The sequence below is a fragment of the Musa acuminata genome, chromosome BXJ2-7 (assembly GCF_036884655.1).
Source record: "Musa acuminata AAA Group cultivar baxijiao chromosome BXJ2-7, Cavendish_Baxijiao_AAA, whole genome shotgun sequence".
NCBI classification, from domain to species: Eukaryota; Viridiplantae; Streptophyta; class Magnoliopsida; order Zingiberales; family Musaceae; genus Musa; species Musa acuminata.
In genome coordinates, this window is record NC_088344.1 from 34,306,925 (window position 1) to 34,328,232 (window position 21,308).

Consider the following 21,308-nt stretch of genomic DNA (forward strand, 5'->3'; position numbering starts at 1 on the left):
CTTCACATGGACGGCGGAGTGCGAGGAGGCTTTCGCCCATGTGAAGGAGCAACTGGCGTCACTCCCCCGCCTCGCTTCGGTGTCCCCTCGGGAAAGGCTGGGTGTCTACATAGGCACCTCTCGACATGCAGTAAGTTCTGTATTGATCAAAGAGGTTTAGAGCAGCTGCCGGTTTACTACGCTAGCTATGTTCTTAACGGACCCGAGGAGCGATACCCTCCGATCGAGAAACTGGCGCTGGCACTCGTATTGACCCCCGGAAGCTGCGCCCGTTCTTCCAAGCTTATCCAATCGAGGTAATTACCGATCAACCGCTTCGACAAATTTTGTCTAAGTTTGACCTTGCAGGTCGCCTCCTCAAGTGGTCAGTAGAGCTCGGTAAATTCGACATTCGATACGTCCCGAGGACCACCATCAAAGTGCAAGCGGTGGCCGACTTCGTCTCAGAACTAACTAAGCCTGAGGACAAGGATCCAGAACGTGTGAAGGCGGAATGGCTCCTCTGCGTGGACGGATCATCCGACCGAAAAGGTGCAGGGGTCGGGTTGGTCCTAGAAGCCCCCGACGGGCGCTCGTTCGAGCGCTCCCTTCGCTTCGGATTCAAGGCCACCAATAATGAGGTAGAGTACGAAGCGCTGTTGGCAGGGCTCAGACTAGCCGTCGAAATGCAAGTGGGCGACATATGCATCCTCACCGACTTACAGCTGGTAGCCGAACAGCTCGCCGACGGCTATGAGGCCCGAGACCCAACCATGTCGAAGTATCTAGCGGAGGTAAAAGCTCTCGCCACCCACTTTTCCCGCTTTACATTATCCAGGGTGTCGAGACTCCAGAATAAGCAGGCAGATATGTTAGCAAAACAAGCCTCGAGGTCAGGTCCCGAGGGCAAGCCCGACGTGGAGGAACTCCCCACCGCGCCATCACGGTCGCAGTGGTGGCCACCGCTGGACCACCAATGACATGGGTGCAGGAGATGTTATAGTTCAAACATCACGGGACGCTTCCCGACGACGAAGTCGTGGCTCGGCGGCTGCGCCGAACCCAAGCCTGGTACCATGAAATCGGTAGACGGTTGTACAGGAGGTCGTATTCACTCCCCCTCCTATGCTGCTTGGAGCCCAAAGAGGCTCGGTTAGTTCTTGCCGAGGTCCATAACGAGATTTGCGGTGAGCACATAGGTGGGCGCACCCTAGCGTTCAAGGCACTCCGTCAAGGGTACTACTAGCACACTATGTGCCAAGACGCGAGATCGTATGTGCAAAGGTTCGATGCATGCCAGAGATATGCACCGATGCCTCGGCAGCCGGCGGTACCGTTGACGCCCGTAGACTGCGCATGGCCTTTCGTGCAGTGGGGGATGGACCTTCTCGGCCCTTTCCCCCCAGCTTCGGGGCAATGAAAATATATTATTGTCGGGATAGACTACTTTACCAAATGGGTCGAGGCCGAACCGCTTGCAGCAATCACAGAGCATCAGGTGGAGAGATTCGTGTGGAGGAGCATTGTTACCCAGTTTGGTCTGCCCAGAGTCATCATCACTGATAATGGGGCGCAGTTCGCCAGTGCTCGGTTTAAAAAGTTTTGTGCGACCTACGGCATACAGCTGAGGTTCAGCTCGGTTGCACATCCCCAAACGAACGGGCTGGCCGAGGTGACCAACCGAGCCATCCTGGGCGGACTCCGGAGAAGGACGCTCATGGCCCGATCCGCTTGGGTCGACGAATACTCGAGCGTCCTATGGTCTTTGCGAACCACGCCTAAAACCGTAACCGGGGAATCCCCCTACAGCCTAGCGTTTGGCACCGAGGCTGTCCTGCCCGCCGAGGTGGAGATTACCACCCCACGAACAGAATCTTATGACGAATGGATATCGTCCGACGGACTCCGAGCCAGATTAGATTTGCTCGAGGAGAGGCGAGCCGACGCACACTTGAAGGCCCTCTCGTACAAAAGAGCCGTCGCCAGGATTTACAACAGAAGGGTGCGCCCTCGACCTATCAGACTAGGTGATCTAGTGCTGCGCAGGGCCGAGGTAAGTAACCCGACCTGAGCGCACGGTAAACTCACTCCCAAATTGGAAGGACCTTATCGGGTCATCGAGATCGTCCGACCGGACACGTACCGACTCGCGACGTTGGCTGGCTGTTCTTTGCCAAGGACATGGAACGCCCAAAACATTAAGAAGTTTTTCGTATGAGAAAGCAAAAGATTGGCAATATGCAAGAGAAGAAAATTTTCTTTCGTTTAAGAAAAGCTAGGGGTACAGGACTTGACCCTGACTTACAGACCAACCAACACCTTGGAAAAAACTACAAAAATTACAAGACCCTTTTATTCCTTCGAGACCTCCAAGCGGTCGTCAAAAGGGACATCTTGTCATGTCCACCCCCAGATCTTCGGGATGGGAGGTGAAGGGATCCTCCTCTACCTCGAGGCCGGGGTGGCGTGTACGGAAGCAGGCCAGAGTGATCCGGTATCCATATTCGAAGGAGACCTGCCCCGTCCGCGTTAGCCTGAGTTCGAACCCCTCGGACTTTTTGTATGTTTTGATCAACTCTTTGTCCTTGTCGGGTCGGAGGCGAGCCTCCTCGGCAAGTGCCTCGGAGGCTGCTCTTGCCTCTGCCCTCACCTCCTCCAACTTTTTGCTAACGTTGCTCGACTCCGTCTTTAACAAATGGAGCTCGGTCCACTCTATCCGCATAGTTTTCTGGAGCTCCTGATTCGAACTTTCGGATGTCTGGAGCTCCGACTTGAGGCGAGCCACCTCTGCCTCCAAATTTGCCGTGCGCTTCTCAACAGCCGCCACGGCTTCCGGGCCTGCCTCGGCTTGGACCTCCACCACTTGGCGGCGCAGCTCGACGTTGCGGCCGCTGAGGCCCCCGATAATCCAGCCAGTGTCACGCACCCGATCCATCAGGGTCGTTGCGTGGTGAAGGCCCTGTAAGAAAGAGGAGAGGTCAGGAGAAACACCGTCGGATTATAACTAGAAATATCATGCTTAATACTTACCAGGGACTTGGCTGACTTGCCAAGCAGAGCCTCCGAGGGTAAGGTATATATGTCCCGAGCCATGTCGGGATGAAGCGCGCCCGTAGGAATGCGGCGGAGGAGTCCCCTCCGGCCCACACTCTGTCCCCACAGGACAGGCCCCCCCAGCGAGCGACTAGGGGTTCGTTTACCTCCCCCGTCGGGATCTCGCCCACCACCCGCGATAGAAACGGCTCATCATCGCCCGCGGGTAGTCGGTACAAGTCGCGCACGGAGGGAGGGCACGGGTCCTTCCTCGTTGCTTCCCGACTGGGTCTCGCCATGTCTCGAAGAGGTCCAGCCTCTGCTCGGTCCGCTCATCCCGGGCCTGCCTTAGCTCTCTTGGAGGCAGTGATCTTTGCCTTCTTCTGAGGATGCCCGACCTCAATCTCCAACGGGGAATCCTTCGAGCTGGGCTTCGGGTCGACCGAGGGACGTGGAGAAGAAGCCGGCGACGCCCGACCGCCTAGAAGGGATCGGAGGTTCATCATTTCTACAAGAAGTAGGACAAAAGTTAGTACTGAGGACGAGCCAGACAATACCCGGACCGGGCACTATTAACATACCCCGAGGCGTCGGACTGAGACCCGCCTCGACCAACCACCGCTCGGTCATGTTCCGGATGGCCTGGGAGCTGGGGAGAACCTCCTTGAGCCTCCCCAAATCCTGGCGCTTTTCGTTGCTCAATCTCGGGGTGGTGTTATCGATCGCTCTCGCGGACCACCGGACCCCGAAACCCCAATCTCTCACACAACTGACGTAAAAAAACCTCCCCTTCCATCCTTTGTTACTAGAAGGGGCTCCCCCGACTCGAAAACCTGCTCGGGCTGACAAGAAATAGCCCCCCGACCCTTTGGAAAGACGATAGCAGGAAAGGAAAATGTTGGGGGTGGGTGCGATATTGGCGTAGTGGCATTCCCCCACGAATGCCACTAGGTAGCGCCAAGAGTTCGGCGCCACCTGGGATGGCGAGATTCGCCATAGAGAGATACAAGAGACAATGAGAGGGTGAAGGGGAAGGCACAGTCCTGCCTCTAGGGCGTTTCGGGTTAGCGCAAAACCCTTCAGAATCGGGTCGTAGGCCCGCTGCCCCGGTTCGGGGGCGCTGAGGATATAATCCTCCGGGATACTATAGCATTCCCGGAGTCTCCTCAGCGATGACCCGCTCACGGTGGAGTCGAAGTCGGGTGGCCACATTAAGGCCTCAAGGGCCCACGCCGCTTCCCCATCGGAGGACTGGACGGGAGATGGCGGAAGGGATCTCTCCCTAGCTCTATTGGAGGAAGAAGAAGAGGAGGTCATTCTCACTAACCTTAACGGGAAACAGGAAGGGGCTACTTGGGGAAGAGAAGCGACACTGGAGGCGAGGAGAATGACTGGAAAGTGGGCGGCGAGGTCCGGAGAAGAAGACTCAGCAGCGAGAGATGGGAACGGAGCCGGGCGCATGCCAATTAAAGAAGAAATCCCGCCAAAGCCAACACCCCTTCACCTCCCGAGAGTGGGTGACAGCCCACTCACGTATGCGCTTATCCGTCACGTCACGTCAGGGAGGCCAAAGGACGTCCCGCCATAATTAAGGCATGGCGTGGTGACTCAGGGGCAAGCCAAGCAAACAGCAGAGCCTTGGCGCCTTGATCTCGACGCCTAAAAGCGTGTTGCTGACGCAAAGAGCCCACCCTTAAAGACCCAACAAGGCACAGAAGTCTTGAGCCCCCACCACTGTTAAATTGGCATGGAGGGACAACAACGCAAGTAACTACTCAGCCGCCGACTGCCCGAGTACACACCTGCGCGGCCAGCCCGCCTGCGTTGTGCTCCTCGGCTCTATGCTCCATGAGGCCATACCTGCGCGTCCTGCCCGCCTGCGTCGTGCTCCTCGGACACATGTTGCCCGAGACCACACCTGCGCTGCCAACCCGCCTGCGCGTCCTGCTCTCCTGCGTCATGCTCCTCAAACGCATGTTGCCCGAAACCACACCTGCGCTGCCAGCTCGCCTGCGTCGTGCTCCTCGGACGCATGTTGCCCGAGACCACACCTGTGCTGCTAGCCTGCCTGCGTCGTGCTCCTCGGATGCATGTTGCCCAAGACCATACCTGCGCTGCCAGCCCGCCTGTGTTGTGCTCCTCGGCTCCATGCTCCCTGAGACCACACCTACGCGGACAGCCCGCCTACGTCGTGCTCCTCGGACGCATGTTGCCCGAGACCACACCTGTGCGTCCTACCCGCCTGCGTTGTGCTCCTCGGCTCCATGCTCCCCGAGACCACACCTGCACGGCCAGCCCACCTGCGTCGTGCTCTTCGGCTCCATGCTCCCTGAGACCACACCTATGTGTCATGCCCGCCTGCGTCGTGCTCCTTGGCTCCATGCTCCCCGAGACCACACCTGCACAGACAGCCCGCCTGCATCGTGCTCCTCGGACGCATGTTGCCCGAGACCACACCTGCGCGTCCTGCCCGCCTGCGTCGTGCTCCTCGGCTCCATGCTCCCCGAGACCACACCTACGCGGCCAGCCAGCCTGCATCATGCTCCTCGGCTCCATGCTCCCCGAGGCCACACCTGCGCGTCCTGCCCGCCTGCGTCGTGCTCCTCGGATGCATGTTGCCCAAGATCACACCTGCGTCGTGCTCCTCGGCTCCATGCTCCCCGAGACTACACTTGCGCGGTCAGCTCTCCTGCATCGTGTTCCTCGGCTCCATGCTCCCCGAGACCACACCTGCGCGTCCTGCGTCATGCCCCTTGACTGCACGTTCCCCGAGACACACCCGCGCAGCCCGCCCGCCCTGCTCGACTAAGTTGTGCTCCTCGGCCGCACACTACCCGGTGTCACCGTTGCGCGTCCAACCCTTCTTGGTTGCTAACCTCACGATTCCCACACCCCTGGCAACGGACCGTCAAACGCCCCACTAGGACAGTTTCTCAAAGCCGAAGCCATGCCTCAGACCCCCCCCCCCCCCCCCCCCCTCTCACGGCAACCGAAGCATAGCTTCCTTCGGGGGGTGGGGGGTGTGGGGTGGGAATATGATGAGGATAATAATGGCGATAAGACACGGGCCGATGTCAGTTGCCTCGGATGACGCTTCACGCCTCGATTGACCCGATAGCACCTGATCAAATGAACCGGGACGTCGGCCGATGCGCATTAACGACCTGCTCAGGCTCGGCCCTCCACACCATACCAACACCAGTGTCAGACGCTATCAGGAGTATGAGCCTGCCCCCTGCAAGCGGGCACAGTAAGCTTCCTTATAAATACCCTTGCATGCTAAACGGAAAAGGGGGGAAAGAGAAAAGACACATAAAGCAGACCTCTTGACATCACTTGACTTGATCGTCGGAGGGGTCGGGCCGAGTTCCGACCCGACCTGTGTGTAGGTATAAAGACCGAGTCACCTCTTCATCGGCGCTAGGGAGAGGGACCCTTCCTCGCAGGACGTTCCGGTGAGCCCCGACGCTGTCCGATCTGATCTGCCAACCCCGTCGGCAACCCCGAGAGACCTTCGGCAGGATCCCCATCATCAGGACTCGAACCAAGCCGCGTCGACCCCGAGGCCACGGCTTAAAGTTGTTTACACGAACAATAATGTTTAGTAAATCTTACAATACTATTTACTAATCTACCATTCTATAAAGGGAATGTTGTTTGCCTATAAATTCCAAAGATTCCCATAAATTCTTGTTGAAGGGATTCTTTTTGTTGTCATGTGGTAATAATCTGTTTGTACTTGATTTTTTAAAATAATTTTCATACCCTATGACAATCCATAGTTACATAATCTTTCCACCATATGTTGATTTGCTTTTTCATAGTACCTGTTAATATTTACATATATATATATATATATATATATATATATATATATATATATATATATATATATATATATATATATATATATATATATATATACATACATAAATCATGTTTTTCCAAAAGAATATAGATTCCAATTGGAAACACATACTCATTATTGGACCCCATATATTTGCAATGCCTTTATCTCCTCCGAAACATCCCTCGATATATAGAATATATGTGCACACGCGGCTTCTGGATTGCCATATATCTAATGAGCTAAGCCACAAAATCCGCATTAAAACGCCTCGTTCCCATAGTTGCAGAAGCCCCTCACCAGACCCTATCCGCCAACTGGCTTTGCTGCTCGCAGGACGTGCCAATCTGTCGACTCAATTTAATTTGGATGACGAGAGAGAACATCAAAGAGTTGTCGTCACCTACATCTCCGGTCGATCATTAATGCAGACAAAAATAATTGCATCAAATATAACTGGAGAAACCACGAGGATAATGAAGGAAAGAGCGGTTGATGCACTGGTTGGAAGACACAGCATGTATTAATGCTTCCTCCTCCTCCTCCTCCTCGCAGTTAAGGAACCAAAACTACCACCCGGAGCCTCATTAATTCTCTCTCTTCCCTTCCCTCCCCTCGCCCTTAACGGAGGATCATATCATCTTGGCCTTGCCGAGGAAGCAGAGGTGGGGAAGATGGGAGGGTGTTGCAGCAGGGACGAGGTCGGGCGGATGCCGACCTCCGGAGCAATGGAGCGGGTCGATGCGTTCTACGCGGCCGAGGAGGACAGCGTGCGTGTCGGCGACGGCGGCGCGCGCGTGAGGTTGAAAGGCTCGTGCATGGTGGCGTCCATGTTCACGCAGCAGGGTTGGAAAGGCGTCAACCAAGACGCCATGACCCTGTGGGAGGTAACCGCCAATCGTCAACGCACCCAATCATTGTTGGAGCATTGCATCTCTTAAATTATGCTTGTCGAAGAGGAATTTGTGGGAGGTGTGATTTTGGCAGCTGTTCTTGGATGCATGCAGATCTCAGTAATCCGATTCAATGATTTGTTTCTTCATAGTAACCTCAATTATCTGTTCTTGATCTCATGCTGCAATCATCCTCGTCCGTTCACCATTTCCGTAGCTTTGACCTCCGCAGGGCTTCGCCGGAGACCAAGGCACCATCTTCTGCGGCGTCTTCGACGGACACGGGCCGTACGGCCACAGGGTCGCATGCCATGTCCGCGACGCCGTGCCATCGAGACTGCAATCCGGGATGAAGGCTTTCGAAGGTGGGGCTGGTGATACCGGCGGCGACGGCGACGGCTGGTTCGCCTCGTGGAATGCTACCATCGTGAGTGCCTTCGAGGAATTGGATAAAGAGCTGAGCAACCACCCGTGGATCGATTGCATCTGCAGCGGCGCCACAGCTGTGACCATCCTTAAAGAGGTAGATCGATGATGTCCACCGTAAAGCTGCTGGGTTCAGTAACTAATACCGACATTTACGTCTGTCTTCCTTCGTCTTCTCAGAGGGATCACTTGATAATCGCCAACTTGGGAGATTCCAGAGCGGTCCTCTGCACTCGAGACGACGACGACCAACTTGTTCCGGTCCAACTCACCGTGGATCAGAAACCCAATCTTCCGAGTGAGCTGCAGCAAATGCATTACCGTCTGCGTTTCTATTGGTCTTAAATGGGATGTGTGATTCGTCAGGTGAAGCAGAGAGGATTAGGAGTTGCAGGGGAAGAGTGTTCTCTCTCGAGGAAGAACCTGATGTGCACAGGCTATGGCTGCCTGACGAGGACAGTCCGGGGCTCGCCATGGCCAGAGCTTTCGGCGACTTGTGCCTCAAGGATTTCGGGCTCATCGCCACCCCTCAGATCTCCCACAGGAAGCTGTCGGACAAGGACGAGTTCGTGGTCCTCGCGACTGACGGCGTGCGTACCTCCTTCGTACGACTCTTGCTTGGCCTGCGGCTGAAGCTGATGCTTTGCTGCAGGTATGGGACGTGCTGTCGAACGAGGAGGTGATCAAGATAGTGTCGTCGGCCAACAAGCGGTCGGCCGCGGCCAAGCAAGTGGTGGACCGCGCGGTTCGAGCGTGGCGGACGAAGCACCCCACGTCAAAGGTCGACGACTGCACCGTCGTCTGCTTCTTCCTCCAGCAGCCTCTTCCTGCGTCCAACAAGCCAACCCGCGGAATTCGGAGAGACAGCACGGTTTCGGCGGACCTCTCCTGCACGGATAGCTTTAGGACGGCGAGAAGCGAGGTCTCGGAACCGGAGATGGAGGTGGGCGCAGGCGGATCGCAACAGGAGTGGACGGCGCTGGATGGGGTGAGCAGGGTGAACTCGCTGCTGAAGCTTCCTCGGTTCGCCAAGGCGTTGAGTTGGCGCAAGAGATCCGTCAAGATAGAGGAGGATACATAGCTGCGGAAACTAAGCTTAACGATGCAGAGTTGGGATGGTGAAGGAGGTGTAAGAGCTACAAGCGCTGCCGCTTCTGTTCAACATCGATCGATCGACATGGATTCATGTGAGGAGCTTGAAGAGAATCATGCAACATTCATTGTGTGTGTGTGTGTGTGTGTGTGTTCATAATATGTGTCATGCTTGCGCTCTAAATTTGATGCATTAGTTGGAATCCTAATTGATGCTTTAATGTCTATTCTCAGCATCCATCTTAGTCATCATCTCCATAGCAAAATGGAATAGCATCGATCGACCAATACCTTATCGTAACATTGTTGCACCGAAAGCAGAAAAGAATCCAAAGCAGCGAAACATTTAGATTGAGGAAGTATACAAATCGATTTAGAATCCGACATATAAGATCCTATAAGTATCCAAATATAGCCCAAAAATGGCATCATGATCTGATCGCTTTCACCGTATGAGACGACGCGGCGATGAAGCAAATCCTACCCGAAAAGCTTCAGATACCGCGCATCAGACGCGGGCAGCGACGACGGCGGGGCTGGCTGCGGAAGCGGCGGACGATGCAACCCCGCCGAGGAAGGACAACAGCCCGGTGGCGGCGCCGGTCTCCTTCTCGTCGAGGAAGAGATCCTCGGGGACGCGGAAGGCTCCGTGGGCGGCGACCATGGCGGCGCCGGCCACGAGGGCGGAGATGATGATGGATCCGACGGAGGTGAGGAAGACGACGAGGACGGAGAAGAGGACGAGGCCGCCGAGGGTCTCGCGGTCGGAGAAGGTGCGGCCGAAGAGGACGAGGGGCGGATCGGCAGGGCGGAAGAGGTAGAGGAGGCACCAGGCGGCGAGGAGGGCGAGGAGGACGAGGAGGGAGAAGGGGTTGGTGACGAGGGAGAGGGCGAGGACGGCGGCCACCACGGCGGCGTAGTTGACGCGGAAGTAGGCGAGGTTCTTGCGGAGGCGGGAGGTGGCGTCGGCGAGGGTGTCCGGGCGGGAGAAGGCCGAGCGGTCGGCGAGTTCGGACCAGGGGCGGCGCTCGGAGAGGAAGCGGCTGACGGAGTCGGAGAGGCGGGAGAGGAAGAGCCGGAAGGCCGGAGTGGAGACCGGGGCCGTGGAACCGGCGGCGGCGGCACCGGAGGGAGGGTCGGAGATGGGTAGGGGAGGCGGGGAGGGGGCGGAAGACATCATCGGGGGGAAGTACGAACGAAGCGAGAAGGAGAGAAGAAGAGGCTGAATAATTCGTTTCCCATCATTTTCGGTTCGGGAAGCGAAATTTATAGGGGATTTGACCGAGATGGTTTGCTTCCACTAAAAGAAACGGAAGGTTGGGAGAAAGAGGTGGCCTCGGCACGCGTTTCATCTGGTCAACGTTTTCGAATTAAAGTAAAAATAAAAATAAAAAAGACGAATTTCTTACAAAATACTTAAATAATATTTTTAATATATATCATAAGATCTTAGATTCGAATTTTACTTTTGTCATTTATTTTTTTTATAAAATTAATTAATTAAAAAATATAAAGTATTTCTCAAAAATTTCTCATCAAATTTTTTTTGTTTGATTTTTTAATCAATTTAAATCTATTAAGGTATTTTAATTCAGCTTGCATACAATTAATATTAATAATATTAATAATATTTTGATTATTTAAATAATGCTATAAATGACATCATCACTTGACTCTTCGATTATCATTATATTATAATATAATATTTTTAAATTTATAATTATTCATAATATTAATAAATAAATATTATAATATTTATATTATAATGATCAAAACACTATAATTGTTATTCTTAAACCATTACAAATACTTATTTAATATAGCAAATGATTTCTAATATATTTTAATTCCATTTGACTTATTTATTTTTGATAAATTTTATAATATTTTTATTATGATAGTCAAAAACACTATGGCAAACCAAAACATCGTGACAAAAATTTTCGAAAGCTAATTTAGATATTTTTAAATTAAAAAATACTATTTGAGAAAAAAATTACTAATTAAAAAACTCAAAATATGGATAATTTTTATGGAAATCGTCCATATATATATATATATATATATATATATATAATATTACAGGGGAAAATTACACGCTATTTCGGCGGTGAGGTGACCGCATCAGACCAATCCGTGCCAATATTTGATAGTAAAAGATCGATGGACTCGGATCCCATCATCGGATTCCAATCAGCCATAACAGATTGAATCTAAATCATGTCAATCAAAGGGTCCCAAAGACACCCCGCTACCAACATATTTTGAATTATATTGATATTTACGACAATGGGTATAAAACAATGCTACAGAGCAAATGAAGATGAAGATCACCAAATAAATCACTTGTTCTATGTTAGAAAGAAATGTCAAACAGCATAAAAGAAAGTGATTATTGTCTGGAATGAGATGTGAATATAGTCATTCGTTTATACATCAACCATAAGCTACACACACTGAAGCTGATGCTCCAGGCAATATCATTCAAGCTTTAGAAAGTTGAACCATTCCACCCGAAGTCTGAACCCTGCAATAATCGAAATGTTGAGGTTATACTGGGCATAAATGGAACAGATTAGGAAATAACACATCAAGTAATGCATATACTCATAGCTAAGAATACAAAAAGACTTGAACCAATAAATAGTCATTTACATGCCTATTGCTGATGCAAAGCATGCAAACACTGAGCATGTTCTTGTGCTTGATTGGCCTAACAAACAAGAAAACTGCGATGAGAGAAAAACCAAGAACTACTAATGACTCATATGGTGCTACACTAAAGAAGCAACAGTGGCTTGCCTTTGAGTCGTAGAACTTCAGGAAGAAGCGTGACTTTGGGACGGACAGCTTACTCTCTAAAATAGTAGATATTTCAGCACTCAATTTCTTATTCACGTCAGGATTCAGTCCTCCGATGGACACTAATTCACCGTAAGCGGCAGCTTGCTGGGTTCCGCCAAATGAAATGGGTATTGATCCCTTCAGCACGACCATCACATACTGTTAACAATCATATGAGCATTTGGATCAGGTAAAGTAAATGGCAAATAAGATTAAGGTCAAACGAAATATATGAAGGCACAGGAAACACATCCAGATATCTACTAGCTAATCATCTTATTCTCCAAACCTACGAGTACAAGGAACGATCAACTTGTTGCAACAAAATCGAATGAAAACCTAATCATGTCAAGTGGATAATGTCAAATGGAAACTCGAGATTACATGAGAGAATATGAACAGCTTCTTATGTCCTTCACAAGAACAAAAGATTACACGACTAACCAAAGTCAACTGATGATAAATTTAAGATATGGAGTCCTATAAGCACAAGAACAAAGAAACCAGTCTTAATTTCTTGTCCATGGAAATTAAAAGAAAGCAATAGAATGCAAGAATGAGCCAATATGAGAAGGCACATTGAGAAGGAACCAGAGGTGCAATGCGATGCCATCTCTGATCATTCCCATGGCTTCTCGACTTCTTTTACACCTAAGTCAGCGATTTCTCTCAGAATTTGTTTTACATATAATTTCTCTAATATAGCCACGATCATCTAGTGAAAAGACAAGGTATAGCAGTTTTTAGTCAATACTAAATCTCCAGTTCCAGTGGACTACAATGAAACATTCCACTACCTGGATTAAAGGACAGTCAAGATATGGATGCAAACAAAATGATTTAACAGTTTTTACAAGAAACAGTCTCTCCTTTCCAATCAAGAGGTACTGGATATTTTATTTTAATAATGCAACAATTAAATATGGACTGAAGGAACTAAAGTGGCATTCCTGTCAAAGGATAGCAGCTTATTTCTATCCGTCTCTATTTTTATATGTCCCATATGCTATAGCATGAACACACATTTAAAAGAAATCACTGTTTTTGCAATCCATTTAATCAAACAGGTATCAAAATTTTGTCCATAAAAACCAGACATTTAAACATGTAATATGCTATTCATCCTCACCAAAAGAATACTAGCCCTCATAAGATTATGTCGCCATGGATTATCTCTTAACAAAAATGCACATGTGCGAAATCAAGAAATTAAACCTTTAAACTATCTGTGGATCAACGAGTGCCAATGTTACTTCACTGGTTGATCGAACATCAACATAAGCTAACAGCGAATGAGCTAAAAGTAATAATACAATATGCAAGTTGTCCCCTGGAGAACTTGTATACTTAGGTAAAAATGAGCACCAGGGTGATTATAAGATCATGAATTCCACCAAGTAAAAAATTGCTACACTTTCAACAAATGTTCCTATAAGAATCTGCAGTCAATCAACAATAATACAACAAAGTAAAAGGAATTCTTTTCTGAAGTCATTGCAACTCAATCAACTTCGATCACTAAATTTTGTCACATAATTCATAACAGATAGGAGAGAATTTATCAAATTATGGCATCCCTTCTCTATCCATCTTTCAATCTTCCTCTCGGTTTTGCTGTAGCCAAACAACTGGCCAATTCTTGGTCTCGTATGCGAAATCACAGAAACCTACCAACAGTTGTCCGGGCAATACACGTACCAACAGTTCAGAGACTGTGAAATCACACTAGCACCCGTTAATTTCTTATAAAAATGCGGTGCTAAAAGTCCAATCCCAAATATTAGAAACCCCTCACCGCATATCCGTCGAGGCAATTCAAAATTTGGAAATATAGAAACAAAAAAGGGCTCTCCTAGCGACGGTAAAAGACAAGAGGGAAGACATACAGGAAAAGGAAATAAGAATCGGATAAAATAGGCAAGGGAAGGTGTCCACAGACAGATTCCGGTTTGCCGATGATCTTGGCGACGGCCTTGGTAGTCTCGGAGAGGACGGCGGAGGTGTCGACGCTCTCCAAGCTCACGTTCGTCGAGATGTTGAGGCACGGCATCTTCCGCTACCCCTCACTTCCAACAAACCTCTCCCCCGCTCTCGCCCTTTCCCTAAAACCCTTGTAAGATAAACCGGAAATCCTCGAGATTCGTGCATCAACGATTCTACGGTGGGATGAACGACCTAGAATTTTCTTCTTTCTCATTCTTATAATAAAAAAAATCTTTAGAAAAATACAAAAAAATTATATTTCATATTATGCTCAGATTGCTTCTCATCAGATTGAATCCGGAAGCATCCGTCGGTTTGGGTCGTGCGAATTCAAATCTCCTATCTGATAGATATCATCTGAAAGGGTCGGCGTTCGCTTTACGTTTCCCATCCAATCAAGTAACTCAATTGCAGCCGGACTATTCGTCTAAACGAACGGTCAATAACTGCTGGTTTGTAGCAAATTGATCGATGATTTGATGAGATCCATCAATTATTCTTCCCATCAACCCATCGAACCTGCAATTCACATCTGGACCGCCCACGTTGTTGCCTCGCTGTCATTGGCCTTGCCAAGCTGAACCAACGGCCATCCTTCCTGCTGGACCCCAACGCTGTCGTCTTTGATCGTTAGAGTCGTAACGTCCAACTCAGCCGTACAACAACCTTTGTGTTTAAGATGGGGCCCAGGCGGAGGGGGAAGTTTCTAGAGATGGGATGAGACCGAGGGGTGAAAGGAAACGGTCCAAAGAGTTTGCGAGGGGTTGACTGGTCAAACCGCGGGACCGAGTCCGTCAATCACGCCGTTGGGTCATCCCTCTTCATTCCGTCGTTCCATTCGCCGTCCGACATCGTGCAGCCCATTCCGTTAAAAAGAGAACCGAAAATAAAAGGGGAACGTTTTCTAAAGTGCAAAACAGATCAGAGAAATGAAGGGTTGTGATTGCTTCTTCTTGATCTGTTATGATGGACCGACCTTGCGGGCCCTTGCGGGTCCCGCCCTACGCTCTGATCGACACATACCTATAAGGGTAGCGGGCTTTTGTCTTTTCTTTCTTTCTCTTTGACGACCGCTCTTCGTCCTCTACAGTGACTTCGTGACCGACATACTTGCTCTGTGGTTGGGTCCGATCGTGGTCCCGGTGGGATCCACATGAGCTTCTCCAATAACGAGTTGGTAGCACTGAACTCTCCGTCGTCCCTTGGTTTATTACCCGAAATCCCAGGTACACTTTAAGCGACCAATCACGGGAAGTAGCGTACCGCTTTCCCATCTCCCAAACACGACGAGTAATTAATCGCGAGAATGCCACCTCCATGTCTCTCTCTCTCTCTCCGCGTTATTTCTTCTTCCTACTGCCATACACCTATATCGATCTCCGATTCATGACTCAGAATCCGCGTCTCGCTCGCAATTCCAAATAAACCGAACAAATTTCCACCCTTCAGTTTACCCCCCAAACCCTAATCCTCTCCTCACGTCGACTTGTACTTCCGTCCGCCCCTATAGGTCACAGCACTCGACGCCCATGACCACGACTCCGAACCAGTGACAGTAGAATCTCACGGGGAGAAGAACGAGGAGGGGAAGAAGAAAGAGGAGGTAGATATATACATATCGACGATATGGAAGAGAACGGGGAGGAGAAGCTGATCGCGGCCGTCCGCCACATCGCCAAGACGCTGGGACGGACCGAGACCATGGCCGAGGACATCCTCCAGGTCTTCTCCGCCTTCGATGGCCGCTTCTCCCTCGACAAGCTATCGTCCGATCGCCCACTCCCCCGCCGACGCAGCCCCGCTGACTCCCCGGCTGCTGGTACCGCTGTCGCGGGCGGTGGCGGAGCAACGGCTGGAGGACGGGAGGCGGACGACCCCCGGCCGCCCCTGGAGCGCACCATCCGCACCCTCGACCGTCAGATCTCCCGCTTCGTCGCCTCCGATCGCCTCATCTGGTCCGATGCAGCCGACGCCGCCGCGTTCCTCGAGGCCGTTGACGACCTCCTCGCCACCATGCGCGACCTCGAGTCCCCTTCCGGCACCGGTGACAAATCCCTCTTCGACCGCACCGACGACCTCCTCCAGCGCTGCATGCTCCGCCTCGAGGAGGAGTTCCGCGCCATCCTCGACCGGCCCGACGGCTTTGCCGCCGCCGGTGGCATCTCCACCCCTCCCTCCGAGGACTCCGACTCCGACGGCGCTGATGAGGGCGAGGACCATGTTCCCGTCGCCGCCCCCGTCAACGACTATAACCTCGTGATCGACGCTCTGCCCCCAGGCTCCATCGCCGACCTCCACGCGATCGCCCGCCGCATGGTCGACGCCGGGTTCGGCCGCGAGTGCGCCGAGGCCTACGGCGTGTCCCGCCGCGGCTTTGTCGACGAGTCCATCGCCCGGCTCGGTCTCCGCCCCCGCGCCGCAGACGAGGTCCAGGCCACTCCCTGGGCCGACCTCGAGGACGAGATCGCCCGCTGGGTCAAGGCAGCCAAGATGGCCTTTCTCATCCTCGTCCCCAGCGAACGACGTCTCTGTGATCGCGTCTTCGCCTCCCTGCCCCCCTTCGCCGACCTCGCCTTCGCCGCCGCCTGCCGCCCCGCGGCCGCTGGTCTTCTTTGCTTCGCTGATGCTATCGCGGCCGGTCCCCGCGAGCCCGAGCGCCTCTTCCGCCTCGTTGACATGTACGAGGCTCTCCATGACCTCCTCCCCGAGCTCGATCATCTCCTCTCGGAGCAGTACTCTGCCACCCTCCGCACCGAGGTCGCGGCCTCGCACAGGGCCCTGGGGGCGGCGATCCGGGGGATATTTATCGAGCTCGAGAACCTGATCCGTCGGGATCCGGCGAAGGCCGCTGTCCCCGTTGGCGGTCTTCACCCGATCACCCGCTATGTGATGAACTACCTCCGAGCGGCGTGCGCCTTTCGGCGGACCCTGGAAGAAGTCATGGAGGAGGATGCCACCGGGGTCACCATACCGCCCGACCCCCACCACCCGTCCTCGTCCTCCTTGTCCCTCCAGGTCGCATGGATCATGGATGTCCTGCAGTCGAACCTCGAGGCCAAATCCAAGGTTTACCCGGAGCCGCCTCTCAGCTTCATTTTCCTGATGAACAACGGCCGGTACATGACCCAGAAGGCCAGGGACAGCGAGCTGGGCGCCCTGCTGGGGGAGGACTGGATCCGGCGGCAGATGGCGATGGTGCGGCGGTGGGGCAACGACTACCAGCGAACGACGTGGACCAAAGTAGTGGCGGTGCTGCGGATGGACGGCATCGGCGGGGCCGCGGCGTCGTCGTCGGCCGCGGCCGGGAAGGCGATGCGGGAGCGCCTGCGGATGTTCAACACCTACGTGGAGGACATCTGGAAGGTGCAGGTCGGGTGGTTGGTTGTGGACGAGCAGTTGCGTACAGAGCTGCGCCTGGCCATCGGGGCGCTAGTGCTGCCGGTCTACCGCAACTTTGTCGCGCGGCTGCGCCAGGCCGGGGAGGTCGGCAGGCAGATTGACCGCCATCTGAAGTACAGCGTCGAGGATGTGGAGACCAGAATCAACGAGCTGTTCGAGGGGGCACGCAGGTGGTAGCTGTTATCAGCAGCAGCAAGAGAGAGTGGCCGCTTTCAGTGATGAAGGCTAAGTTGTTCCCAAGTAATGAAACCTACTTGTGTTGCCCGTACGAAGGCGTTCCTTGTTGTTGTTAGACTCAGTAGCTCTTGGATGTATATGTATGCTGGGGGTTTGCTGCCCCAATAGACCACAATGCAATCTTCTACGATTTAAATTGGTTGTTCTTTTCATATTTCCTGCTAACATCTGCTTCAGCAGCTCTTGGATGTATATGTATGCAGGGGGTTTGGTGCCCCAATAGACCACAATGCAATCTTCTACAATCTAAATTGGTTCTTCTTTTCATATTTCCTGCTAATATGTGCTTCAGCTGCCATGGCTGAAGCTTGCAGAGGCCTTAAAACAGATCTGTCCTGAAACAAGCTTGACATTGACAACAATCTTCTCAGATCAAACTGCCTCTGGTTTCAGTGAGCTAAACTTGAATCTCCATTTTTCGATCTACTCACTGTATGGTAACATTAATAGCCTCATTGTTGTTTCTTGATGTGTGATTTGTCAGATAATGAGGTGACAAGAAATCCAGCCGAAGTATGAGGTGACAAGAACTACTCTATTTGACAGTGATGATACATCTCTGTTCATAATGTGTGTGGTTTTCGCCTCTTCCTTGTCAGGCTATTGTTTCCTTACCAAATGCAGCATTCATGTGGTCGATATGGGATCTCCAGGTTACCTCTGATCTACATCTTCCGACGCTCACTCGGTGCAAAATGAAATGGTCGAAGAACTTGCGAAGTACAAGAATCAGCACATAAGCCACATCTCAGGGAAATAAATATCCTTTGTTCGATCGATACACTTAACGCAATGTGTTCGACTCTAATCAGCATCTTCTTATGGCACTACAATATCAGACGAATGCTTTAAAACTCGTGCACAGAGCTCCCTGTCGCCCATTGTCTACCAACCTAACAAGCACACCAAATACACAGAGGCAGAGTATGTGGACATATGAAGTAGATGGAACATGGCCTGTGGTTCTTCACTTGCATGGAAATGTTATATTTCTGATGGTGCCGCACATATCAGTCCTCTGTACCACAGGCCAGCTTTTGAGTTTGTGTTGTTGTGATTGCTCAACAGCAAGGTATCAGCTTGAAGGTCTGTGATCCTGTGAACATTGGGATCCATGTTGTGGTAGTGAAAGTTAAAGCAGATACTTGACGCACAGAAAAGAACCCTGACCAATCTGTCAGAGCAGTCATGCACTAGTATGGAGCTATATCTGTGGAGATTTTGTGCACTTTTGTCAGCTGCCTGCCACATTCTGTGATGCTGTAAATTGAAACCCTCTCTTCCACTCTGAATGATTTCTGATACCTCAAGCATATCCGATTCTACTTGATTCATGGATCTTAAACCTGAGATAGAATGCTCAGTCTCTTCTTCTTTTTCCATTGTTCTTTAGCATGTGCAGAAAAATGAATGTTGATGTGTGCGTTTCACAGAGACCAGAGTCTCTGTCTTTCTCACCAAACAAATACAAGAAAGAAGAGACTCTGATGCCCACATATCTCTGTGCCATCAAACAGTTTGATTTGATCATCCACAACTGGTTTCAGCAATTCTCATGATTCATGTGTGATATGTCAACAAGATTTGTCATGCATACCAGAAGTCAAAAAATTAACTTGCATATGATTTCTCTTCTCAGAATATATGTAATTTCAGTTCTTCACATTACGACAGCAAAAGGACTTCTTTTTTTCCTTCACTCAGCATTGCCTTTGGTTGATGGAACAAAGTTCTCAAACCAAAAATCTAGAGAAGGAAATATACAATAATATCATTTTTTCTTTTCAGACAGCCAAAACAACTTATATTCATTTGTTTATGAAATTACCTGTGCAACTTTTTTCCTTGCAAAAACAAACATGCTTTAATGAAGACATTTAAGGAGCATCACATAAGACACAAACATGGAGAAGAGATCCTTACGTGCTTTAGTGCTAACCTCAAAGAAACTAGTAGAAAATTATGCATGTTGAAGCTTCTTTGGATGATACTGATGTCGACGCAAAGAAGTGAGGACAGCGCAGTACATCAGAAGGGAGTTACTAAGATTCATGTAGAATAAATACCGCATTAAGAAGATGTATATATACACATACATACGTATATTACCGTGCCATCAGATATGCTTTTGGTAGTAGGGAGAATCCATGAAGCTCAGGATAGATAGCGCATTTGGATGAGAACATAGAGTTCCTTCCTCATCATCTATGGCGCTATCCCTCCTGAGCTTTACAGATTGTTCCATACTTTTAGAACCCACAACATGGTATCATTAACCTTCTGACTCAGAAGGTAGAAGAAGAAGAAGAATATGATGATGGTGATGATGACAATGATATCAAAGGGAGGAAGAGGAGAGGGTTGCTTGCAGAGAGAGGCCAAGGAGTGAGGAAGGCAGTGGCCAAGAGGGTCTATTTATAGCTGAATGGCTGCATGGGTGGGTGAGTGGTGGTGGGGTGAGAGGATGTGTGAGAAGGCACAGGACAAAGTCACACACCTCTCCTTGGGCGGTCCTCTTCCTGATGTGTGTAGATGAGTAGGTAGTAAATTTAAGCTGCACCAATCATTTCCAGATATCTCTGACTGATGGATGGATGCCTCATAGAAGATGGTGGAACTTTTCTCCTTGACTTTTAGTCCTTGGAAGTTCCTGCCCATTTCTTCTACCTGAGGCCTGAGCATTGTTAGGTTTTGTTGCAGTTGCTGGCTTTACCAGCTCTGGTGATTGCCCATTAATGGTTCATACAGTGGAATTCCTTACATGCCAATGTTTAGCTTCGCAAACTTTAATTGCTGCCTTTATTTCGACCTTTTAGCTCTCGATATGGTCTCACGGAGCACTAAAGAGGTCATCATCTTCCTCCATTTCCTTTCTTCGAGTTGCTCTGTGTTAGAGATTGCAACATATCCAGCGCTCGTTGCTGTTCCCTCGAGGGCGAGCTCCATTTCCACTGACCCTTGGAACTTGGGCAACCCTCTCTCTGGTCTCTCTCCCCTCCCCTGGTTCTCGTGGCTCGCCGGCCACTGACTGTTCGTACGTATTACCCCCCTCCCTCCCTCATCTCCTCACCAACACCGAGGGCGTCACTCGAATGGCTAAAGGACAGTGATGGCCCCTCTCCCCCACCCCCCTACTCTCTCCCTCGGCTCTGACTGACCTCTCAGCTGACACGCCAAATAATTTATGCGCCTTTGGCTGCACCTCCTCGGAGGTTTCCGGGCTGTGACTCAGCTCTCCGCCCCTCTCTCTCTCTCTCTCTTACTGTGTGAGTACTACCCCTGTGCGAAAAGGTTAACCTAGATCATCTCCTGTAGAGTTCCGGTGCATGATCGGAATCATTCAGGTCTTCTGCGCTTTTCTGTGCACAGGACTTGATTGGTACCAGTAAGATCCATGCAAGGTCCTGCCAACATTTGATCTTTTGTGCTTTGATGTGCAGGAGACCTGCTTGGTGCCACCAAGATCCATGCATGGCCCTGCAACGTGTCCTTTCCTTTGTAATGGAGATGAGATGAGCCCACCTTCCTCATATCACAACATCATTAACCAGTTTATTAGCTCCTCCTCTCACATG

The 21,308-nt window shown here is 50.7% G+C and overlaps 4 protein-coding genes across 6 annotated transcripts; 2 read left to right on the forward strand and 2 right to left on the reverse strand.

The window, feature by feature from the left end:
• Positions 1-7,339: 7,339 nt before the first annotated feature.
• Positions 7,340-9,495, forward strand: LOC103992537 (probable protein phosphatase 2C 73). The gene is made up of 5 exons (XM_009412273.3): positions 7,340-7,746; positions 7,985-8,275; positions 8,359-8,476; positions 8,545-8,768; positions 8,831-9,495. Exons 1-5 carry the CDS (start codon positions 7,534-7,536, stop codon positions 9,257-9,259), a joined length of 1,275 nt encoding a protein of 424 aa, XP_009410548.2. The 5' UTR covers positions 7,340-7,533; the 3' UTR covers positions 9,260-9,495.
• Positions 9,496-9,590: 95 nt separating this feature from the next.
• Positions 9,591-10,484, reverse strand: LOC135617749 (PRA1 family protein B4-like). The gene has a single exon (XM_065118300.1). The coding sequence runs from the start codon at positions 10,448-10,450 to the stop codon at positions 9,779-9,781; it is 672 nt and encodes a 223-aa protein (XP_064974372.1). The 5' UTR covers positions 10,451-10,484; the 3' UTR covers positions 9,591-9,778.
• Positions 10,485-11,594: 1,110 nt separating this feature from the next.
• On the reverse strand, positions 11,595-14,233 carry LOC103992538 (uncharacterized). Of its 3 annotated transcripts, none has more exons than XM_009412277.3 (4): positions 14,054-14,233; positions 12,073-12,273; positions 11,926-11,983; positions 11,595-11,797 (listed from the first exon to the last, which is right to left on the reverse strand). In XM_009412277.3, exons 1-3 carry the CDS (start codon positions 14,162-14,164, stop codon positions 11,930-11,932), a joined length of 366 nt encoding a protein of 121 aa, XP_009410552.1. In that variant the 5' UTR covers positions 14,165-14,233; the 3' UTR covers positions 11,595-11,797; positions 11,926-11,929. The 3 variants fall into 3 exon arrangements, with proteins under 3 accessions (XP_009410552.1, XP_009410551.1, XP_009410553.1); XM_009412276.3 differs by having other exon boundaries at positions 11,930-11,983; positions 14,054-14,232; XM_009412278.3 differs by lacking the exon at positions 11,926-11,983.
• Positions 14,234-15,445: 1,212 nt separating this feature from the next.
• Positions 15,446-17,885, forward strand: LOC135617750 (exocyst complex component EXO70B1-like). The gene has a single exon (XM_065118301.1). It carries the CDS (start codon positions 15,724-15,726, stop codon positions 17,671-17,673), a length of 1,950 nt encoding a protein of 649 aa, XP_064974373.1. The 5' UTR covers positions 15,446-15,723; the 3' UTR covers positions 17,674-17,885.
• The last annotated feature ends 3,423 nt before the right edge of the window (positions 17,886-21,308 follow it).